Here is a 9,947-nt window from a genome sequence, read left to right as displayed (position 1 = left end):
CGTATTTATCTTTAGAGAAACTGAATTTCAAACTCAAGGCTAGATTTACTAATGTGTGTGAATGCACTAAGGAACACTTTTATCCAAGTTTATTATATAATTTGATTAATCGCCTATCACAATTTCTAGGCGATGTACAATTTCCAAAATAATCAAAAACGGGTAACAAATCAAACAAACAATAGTCATGTCAAATTAAAATAACAAATACAAACATTCCTATACATGGTTTAACCTATACATATAATATCGAAACAAAGGAAAATTATTAATGGATTACAATCAATATTTAGTTTAAATATATTTAGGGAAAAAAACAGTAGGAGGGGAGACAAGTATAGTTTATAATAAAATATAAGATAAAAAGAGACCAAATCTTTGAATTTATTCACTAAAAGCATCTATATAAAGGAAACTCTTAAGTTTGGTTTTGAATTTGTCCAAGTTCTTTTCCTCTCTAATAAATAATGGGAGGTCATTCCAAGCCTGGGGAGCTGTTATAGAGAAAATGGTGTGTTTTTTTAAATCTTTCTGCAGGTACTGCACTTATTTTTCCATTAACTTGAGAGACCTGCAAAAATATTAATGTAGTAGCACGTACCGCTTCCTGTTTAGGAGGTGACAATTGCTCCTATGTTAGGTCTGTGTTTTCCAGTTAGTACACATTAATGCAAACTAACTGGAGAACAGGTGCATGCCCATCCCCTACCTACGACATGGTCCTTCCCCCCAAATAACAAACAAAACAAAAACTAAAAACTAAACAACACACGATTAGCACACACAGACAGGCAAAGTACTGCAAAACACCTTAACACTTTCTCAGCCCAACCAACTTCCTAAATTCTGAGCATTATTTTGCCACTGTAGGTGAAATATTTATTTTGCAAATTGGCAATTTGCAGAATCATAATGCTATGCTTTGACATTGTTTCAGATAATTGACTGAACCATGTCAACAAAATATGTGTAGTTTTCAAGTGTTAGAACTCTGAGTCATCATGAAGTTCTATTCCTGTAGAAGAAAACTCCAAAGGAAATCCATGATGCAAACACTGATTGACAAATGCCATAAGAACATAAGAATTGCCGCTGCTGGGTCAGATCAGCGGTCTATCATGCCCAGTAGTCCGCTCCCGCCTCGATGAGATTTTAGCACTGACGGATCCTAATACTTTTCCCTCCCTAAGCTGAGACGGATCCGTCAGCACTAAAATCTCATCGAGGTCTGTCAGAGACAGAAACTACAAGTGGCACGGACACCAGATTTTTAAGGCCGTGTGGGTTTAGATCTGCGAGGTCTGTCAGGTCCATGAGGTCCGCGTTTTACCCTTCCCATTGCCCATTTCTCGAGCTTGATTATGTCACTTTGTAGATCTTCGCAATCCCTCTGTGTCTTCACTACTCTGAATAACTTTGTATCGTCCGCAAACTTAATCACCTCACTCATCATACCAATGTCCAGATAGTTTATAAAGATGTTGAAGAGCACTACACAGTGAAGAAGTGGTGTGCTTTCTATGTGGAGATTTTGAGACTGAAGATGCAGCAAGGTTTGGGAGGCCTCAATCGATGTTAACTCCTAAAATTGTTGACCAAGTCTGTGACCTGATTTTGGCAGATCAGTGAATATCAGTTAAAACAATTGCTGAGACACTACAGATATCCAGGGAACATGTTGAGTGTATAATCCATAAGTAGCTGGGTATGCAGAAGCTGTCAGCCAAGTGAGTGCACGAATGTTTGAATGCTGACGAGAAATGACATCAAGTGGACAATTCCAAGTTGATTTAGTCAGCAAGCAGGTGCCAACTTTTTGGAACAACTAGTTACTGATGATAAAACATGGTTATACCACTATGATCCTGAGACAATACAACAGTCCATGCAATGGTGGCACTCAGGTTCTCCAAGGTCAAGGAAATTCAATACCCATAAGATAGCAGGAAAGGTCACGGCCACAATGTTTTGAGATCAGGAAGGTGTTGTAATGACTGACTATCTTCCAAGGGGCTAAATAGTTAATGCAGAATACTACTGATACTCACTGTGCAGATTAAAGGAGGCATTGAAAGAAAAAAGGGAAGGGAAGCTGTGGAAAGGAGTTATCTTTTTGCAAGACAATGCACCTGCTAACAAGGCTGGTAAAATGATGGATGTTTTGACATAGTTTAGGATTCAGTGCATAGACCATCCACCCTACTCACTAGATCTCGCTCCATTTGACTATTTTCTGTTTCCAAACCTTAAAAATAGTTTGAAAAGGTGACAATTTTCAAGTGATTCAGAAGTGATTGCAGCAGCAGAGCAGAATTTCAGTAACCAGACATCAGAGTATTTTTTTTGAAAGATTACAGAAACTTCAGATATGATGTGCCAAGTGTGTTGAACTTAGGGGTGAATATGTGGAATAACTTGTAAGTTTCATGGTTTTATGTCATTCCCTTCTTGGTAGGGCTGAGAACTTTTCAGCAACTCCTTGTAAGAGCTTGGAGGGGCATAATTAAAAAAACCCGTCTAAGTCCCCTTTTGGCCTAAGTCCTTAAACGTTCAAAGCAGAAGCAGGGAAAGTGTCCATAACCAAAACAAACATCCTTGTTTTGATTATGGCCTGCCACTACTAAACGCCCAGATCACCACTACCTACAAGTACACCCCCACGACGTCTACACTTTTTGCTCATAATGAACCAAAAAAACGCATAAACCCAAAACGTCCAACACAAGGGCTTTTAGGTGAAAGAGGAGCCAGTCCTTCACCTAAAACCTGGATTCTGTAACCAGTGTCTGTCAAAAACAACACTGGTTACAGAATCCCCCCCCCACTATGATCCAGGCAGGAGGGTGCCCAAGCCCTCCTGCCCTGTCGAACCATGAACCCCCCCCCCCTGACAACATCAGGGCAAGAGGGAGCCCAAACCCTCTTGCCCCGGCGATCGTGCCCCCCCCTCGACTCGATATGGCCAGGAGGGAGCCCAAGCCCTCCTGGCCCCGGTGACCCCCCCGACTGGATTGGGCCAGGAGGGAGCCCAAGCCCTCCTGGCTCCGGTGATCCCCTACCCCCCACCCCCCACCCCCCACTACAATACAGGCAGGAGGGATCCCTGCCCCCCTTCCCCCAATGACTACCCCCCCAGAACCCCCAATCAGACCCCCCTGCTGACCGGTGACCCCCCTGGCCGACCCCACGACCCCCCCACCCCAACCCCCACCCCTTCCCCGTACCTTTAACGTTGGCCAGACGGATGGGTGCCAAGCCCGCCGGGTCCAGAATGGGGCTGGATTGGCCCAGGTGGCAGAAACCCCGCCCAAAGGTGGGGCCTGAGGCACCTGGGCCAATCAGAATAGGCCCTGGAGCCAGGCCCCTACTGTGGGTGGGGCCTTAGGCACATGGGCCCAGCTCTGGAAAAAATTTTGTTCTACGTTAATACCCTTCAAGTATTTGAACGTCTGAATCATATCTCTCCTGTCCCTCCTTTCCTCTAGGTATACATATTCAGGGCTTCCAGTCTCTCCTCATACGTCTTCTGTCGCAAGCCTCCTATCATTTTCATCGCCCTCCTCTGGACCGCCTCAAGTCTTCTTATGTACTTCGCCAAATACGGTTGTATTGCTATTTTTCTTAGGGTAAAGCTATATCCCACTTTCCCTTCCCCTCACCAGCTCTCTGACTGGGAAAATTAATAGCATACACAGATGACTGAAAGCATAATATAGGTTTATTCATACAATTTTATAATAATGAAATCATGCAGTAAGGAATCAATAATTTGTTACCATATATTGCATCATCACCCTGATATCGGAGGACCAGCGACTATCAGAGGCAGCGCATTCATTTCATATCAGCATCACACGGCTCGTCAGCAGTGGAGAAGTCCTGATTCCACTGAGTTCTGCCTGTCCTTTTATGCCCAAATTATGGTCAGGATCCGGTTCATGTATTGTGCTCAAACATGAGCATATAGACAAGTTATGGTCAGGGTCCGGTTTGTCTACGTGTTCACAGACAAGTTATGGTCAGGGTCCGGTTTGTCTATGTGTTCAAACATGAACATATCACAGACAAGTTCACTAACCATTTATGCACATCCTGTCTTTCCCCCCCCCCTTCTCTCGATTGAATCATCCATATCCTGTCTTGCCAGGTGCAAGTTATCTTTCTGAACTCTAGTTCCCCTTTTAAAAAAAGAAAGTTGTTATTCCGTATTAGGATCCTTTTATGCATGGCAGATGGTTTCTTAAACAGTCATTGTTACAAAAAACAACTCTCAGACTACAGGTATGTCCCATACGTATCACATTCGGTCCTTAACAATGAGTGTTGTATGTAACCATCATCACTTTTTGTTGTTTACAACAAATGCCATATGCCACATAACAACTCCAGATAGATAAAATTATTACCAGAATAACAACTATTAACAGAGGATGGATGATCCAATCCAGAGTCGTTTTGGCTGAAGGTGAGTATCCTAAAAATATATCCCACCAATGATGTGAAGTAGCATCAGCTATTCCTGATCCTATTGTCACTATCGAGTCTGCTGCAATAGTGGTGGTAAATCTGGTCAAATTTAAATCCCAATTTGAAACATCCCATTTAGTGCTATTCCAAATGATATCCACGTTGTGTCATTTTCCCAGTGTAATACTGAAATGTTATGAATACATCCCGAAAAAGGCACTGCCATTCCTGGTATCACTGGTTGATCAGTTACTACACATACTACTTGTGGTGCTATTTCGACCATATACCTATAGGTTATTGGCATAATAGTCCATTCACATTTGTTTACAGTATTTTGCAATAAACATGGTTCATATACAGCAAATTGCAATTTACAAACTTTTCCATTTAAAGTGTTATCACAAAAAGTTAAATCATGGGTACGATTATACATATCTATCACCTGTCCATAAAAGGTAGGGGTCCAAAAGTGTTGATTAGGAGCTGACCCAATTAGTAAAGGCATCACTATGTATTTACACATTATACTCTGTTTGGTTACATTGTAAATGGTAAAATATCCCTGACATAGGGTTTCCTCACACCTTATCCCCGAACTAGGTATTTGTAGCCAATGGCCTGCACGGATTATATCAGAAAAGACGGTCCTCCACACTTGTTCATTTGCTGTCAAAAGTTGTGTTTGAAAGACATTTTTCTGTTGTTGCTGCTGTAATGTTTGCAAAGAACATATAGTCCAATTGATTATGTGAGTAATATTAGTATCTATAAGGAAGGTTAGAGAATTACTAGCATTAAAAAGATCTAACATATCATTATCCACGCCAGCCGCTAGTGTCATTGGGTACCAAATAGTAGGCATCCAATTAGCTTGTATAGTTAAAGCATTATTAATTTTACTTCCAGCGTTATGCAGCCTATTTGCTAAAGATTCTATATCATAACTGTTTATTGTCCCGGTAATAGTTCCAAATCCTCCCAAAATAGTATCATACCAGGCTCTCCTATATCTACATCGACTAGAGGGAGGAAAGGTAATTTTAAATTGTACACGTGTTCGTTCCGCATGCTGACCCACCATTTCACATGTTGACGGTAATCGTTTAACCTGCCCTGGATCAATTTTTGCAGAATCTATATTTACAAAGATAATAAAATCTGCCCATGTAGTACGATTCTTAATAAGAGATGCATTAGTACATAGAAAATATTTGGGGTCTTCTAATGTCAGATGCAACACAGTTCCATTCCAGGTGCTACAATTTTGTATTGCCTGCCCTTTCTGTTTCGTATTTAATTCTGGGAACACAGTCTTTAATCAACATAGAAGTGACACATGGGCAGTGACATTTACCACTACTTGACTCTGATATAGGGCATAAAAGATATAACCTCTTCTGTCATTGAGAGGGCCTTTCCATATGTCCACATTAGTTGTGATGTTAGCTATTGTACATCTCTGTCCTTTTTCACAACTAAACTTTTCCTGTTGTCGTCTGCTGGCAGCATTTCTCCATCCCCATTGAAATCGAGCATTGTCATTCAAAACCAGACGCCTAGCCGGAGTCCATCCTTCTACGTGACCCAAAGATACGATACCAAGGACGGTGAATACACATAGGACGATTAGGGTTTCCTGTAAAATTAAACACAGTATTACTCCCGTAGGTAACATTTCTCTTGTGGGACATATTCCCATTTTTCTACACCGGGCCTCATTATCAAGAGCGTACGGTCTTGTCCCACTGCTATCACTTCAGCGGGAGAGGGGGACCATTTCGGTTGCTAATCCATATTTTGGCCCCAACATTTACAGTATTTGTGGACCCAAACCCTTTTGCCCCCCTAACCGTCAATTCTGTAGGGGCTGTGGTTTCTCTCACCGGAGCTATATATATAGGAATTAGCAACAGTTGTGCAATTATTTCTCCCTGTGCTATTATTACCTCCTCCGCACCTAAGTTAATTAGTATTACCCTAATCTCCCCTTGATAGTCAGCATCAATCACACCTCCCAAGACAGTTATTCCTTTTGAGGCATAACTGGATCTGGTTACCAATTGCCCATAATGTTCTTTCGGAATTTTTCTCTGTGTTCTCCACAGCTCTAGTGGTGGAATGTGGTACTGCGGGTCAGTGTAAATCCTGGAAGGAAAGCACATGTTCATTAATAAAAGAACAAAGAAAAGAAACACATGAAACATTTTCCCCTCTGTTAAACATGACTAGTTCTTGTATCGCAGAGTCACCGTCTCTGTGTTGAATTGTTGAAAAGATTCAAAAAAGGTTTTTTTTTCCTGAAACACAAAACACACAGATTAAACAGGCAGACACATTCTCTACATGGTAAAATTAGACTGTCTTTTTCCTAACATCAGGGAATTATTCTCAATCCATATTCTTTATTAGGTTCCTATCCTGAAGAGCTTACTTGTAAAAAGTAAGCAAAATTTCAATTCCGAATTTATCCACTTACATAAAAGTTTATTATACTTATTCTTTTCCGGTAACAAGGTTAACAAGCCTTTTGTTTCACATTTATTTTAATTGTATAGGTACTTAACCTCTACTTTTGTTAATCTTTTTATTTTAAACTTCCCAATTTAATTTTAAAATGCATTTAAATTTAATTACTCCCTAATCATACATTTCGGGCAATGCATACTTTTAAAAATACTTTATAAACCATGCAGGGGCACAAAAAGTCATATTCAAAACTAATTTGAAACACTGAGATAAAGGCAAGGAAACTTTTTTTCTTTTGCACACCGTCACAAACACAATATTTCTTTTAAGCATGGCATCTATTGCTAGAATAAATCTTTCTTCTTTTCAGAAAAGTATTCTTTTACTGTAACATGCCTGAGATCCGGCTTTCACATACCTTATCTTCAAACAAATGTGCTGTATAAACCAGCAGGCACTCTTACGACTGCCAGAACACGTAACTATCTGGCTTGACAAAATTATTTGTCTCAAATCACATTCCTTATTCTAACATACTTTGCATTACCTTTCTTTCAACATTCTAATAAACAAGGGAAAAAATTCAGGCTACATTCTCGTACAGAAGTTTCAGACAAACAGCTCCTAAACTACTAAAATACCTTAATTGTTCTTAACAGCACAGATCTACACTGCAAAAACTCTTCCCTATGTGTGCTCGTAAAGTTTTCATTCTAAAAATCTAAAAATCCTCCTGCTGCTAACAAGGTAATTGCAAGTTACTACATTTGAAATCCCTCTGCTAGCTAATATTTACAACAGCATAAATCGATACCTGTGTTTGAAAAATTCACTCTTTATTCTTACTGGGATGCAATCCCACATGGTCGTCTAAACACTAAAAAAAAGTTATCTCTATTGTTCTCAACACAGCAAGAATCCCTTAGCTATGCAAACTCTGATCTCTCACTACGCTGATCTTAGCGTACAGAAGCCCTCTTTTCCTTCTTGTAATGGGCTGCATTCTTTTTATTACAGATGGCGGGTCTATTTCAGGGTCCGGACAGTGGGGTCCCCGGGGCAATCATCCCAACCCCTTTTAATCCTCCCTTTCCTTTTTTTATACTTATTTTGTGCCACTTTTAAAGCTGCTCTTTCTGCTACATCCTGATAATGTTCCAGTTTATCCTTTAATAATTTACTATTACATTCCAGCACCAGACACCGTCCCTCTAATTCTAACTTACTCTGTTCTACTCTCCCTTTCTCTTTAAGTGCCATCTGCAACCGCTTGTGCACCCCACGGTATGCAGAGGCCAACACCCAACTCCTTCGAGCCAGGGTAACTGCTTCACCTGTTTTCACAGGGATTGTTTCAAGTACTTGTACACCATTCTTTGGTTTAAGTGCCGTCTGCAACCGCTTGTGCACCCCACGGTATGCAGAGGCCAACACCCAACTCCTTCGAGCCAGGGTAACTGCTTCACCTGTTTTTACAGGGATTGTTTCAAGTACATGTACCACATTCTTTGGTTCAAATTCCCTTAATTCCTTATCCCATGATTCCGCCAATCCATGATTGGCCATTTCTGCCGCTATTATTTCATATGGGTCCCCGGTCCAGCCAGGTATCCCTGCAGGTTCTTTTTTAGATTTCTCCTTACGCCGGAACATTGTTCGGTCTTATTTAGGGAGATCCTGCCGACTACGCCAATTAATGTATTGCTATTTTTCTTAGGGTAAAGCTATATCCCACTTTCCCTTCCCCTCACCAGCTCTCTGACTGGGAAAATTAATAGCATACACAGATGACTGAAAGCATAATATAGGTTTATTCATACAATTTTATAATAATGAAATCATGCAGTAAGGAATCAATAATTTGTTACCATATATTGCATCATCACCCTGATATCGGAGGACCAGCGACTATCAGAGGCAGCGCATTCATTTCATATCAGCATCACACGGCTCGTCAGCAGTGGAGAAGTCCTGATTCCACTGAGTTCTGCCTGTCCTTTTATGCCCAAATTATGGTCAGGATCCGGTTCATGTATTGTGCTCAAACATGAGCATATAGACAAGTTATGGTCAGGGTCCGGTTTGTCTACGTGTTCACAGACAAGTTATGGTCAGGGTCCGGTTTGTCTATGTGTTCAAACATGAACATATCACAGACAAGTTCACTAACCATTTATGCACATCCTGTCTTTCCCCCCCCCCCCTTCTCTCGATTGAATCATCCATATCCTGTCTTGCCAGGTGCAAGTTATCTTTCTGAACTCTAGTTCCCCTTTTAAAAAAAGAAAGTTGTTATTCCGTATTAGGATCCTTTTATGCATGGCAGATGGTTTCTTAAACAGTCATTGTTACAAAAAACAACTCTCAGACTACAGGTATGTCCCATACGTATCACAACGGTCTCCAAAACTGAACAGAATACTCCAAGTGGGGCCTCATCAATGACCTGTACAGGGGCATCAACACCTTCTTCCTTCTACTGGCTACGCCTCTCTTTATACAGCCCAGCATCCTTCTGGCAGTAGCCACAGACTTGTCACACTGTTTTTTCACCTTTAGATCTTCGGACACTATAACCCCAAGGTCCCTCTCCCCGTCCGTGCATATCAGCTTCTCACCTCCCAGCATATACGGTTCCTTCCGATTATTAATCCCCAAATGCATTACTCTGCATTTCTTTGCATTGAATTTTAGTTGCCAGGCATTAGATCATTCCTCTAACTTTTGCAGATCCTTTATCATATTTTCCACTCATCCTTCGGTGTCTACTCTGTTACAAATCTTGGTATCATCTGCAAAAAGGCATACTTTTCCTTCTAACCCTTCAGCAATGTCACTCACAAACATATTGAACAGGATCGGCCCTAGCACCGAACCCTGAGGGACTCCACTACTCACCTTTCCTTCCTCCGAGCGACTTCCATTAACCACCACCCTCTGGCATCTGTCCGACAGCCAGTTTCTAACCCAATTCACCACTTTGGGTCTTAACTTCAGCCCTTCAAGTTTGT

The 9,947-nt window shown here is 41.1% G+C and overlaps 1 protein-coding gene across 2 annotated transcripts; it reads right to left on the bottom strand.

Moving 5' to 3' along the window:
* Window positions 1–3,700: 3,700 nt before the first annotated feature.
* LOC117352602 lies at window positions 3,701–9,321 on the bottom strand. 2 transcript variants are annotated; one of them, XM_033929153.1, is made up of 2 exons: window positions 6,447–9,321; window positions 3,701–6,106 (listed from the first exon to the last, which is right to left on the bottom strand). In XM_033929153.1, exon 2 carries the CDS (start codon window positions 5,549–5,551, stop codon window positions 4,577–4,579), a length of 975 nt encoding a protein of 324 aa, XP_033785044.1. In that variant the 5' UTR covers window positions 5,552–6,106; window positions 6,447–9,321; the 3' UTR covers window positions 3,701–4,576. The 2 variants fall into 2 exon arrangements, with proteins under 2 accessions (XP_033785044.1, XP_033785045.1); XM_033929154.1 differs by having other exon boundaries at window positions 3,701–6,615; window positions 8,805–9,321.
* Between the last annotated feature and the right edge of the window lie 626 nt (window positions 9,322–9,947).

This window comes from Geotrypetes seraphini, chromosome 1 (assembly GCF_902459505.1).
Source record: "Geotrypetes seraphini chromosome 1, aGeoSer1.1, whole genome shotgun sequence".
Lineage (NCBI taxonomy): Eukaryota > Metazoa > Chordata > Amphibia > Gymnophiona > Dermophiidae > Geotrypetes > Geotrypetes seraphini.
Note: the sequence above shows the minus strand (reverse complement) of the source record. Positions and strands in the feature narration are given on the sequence as shown.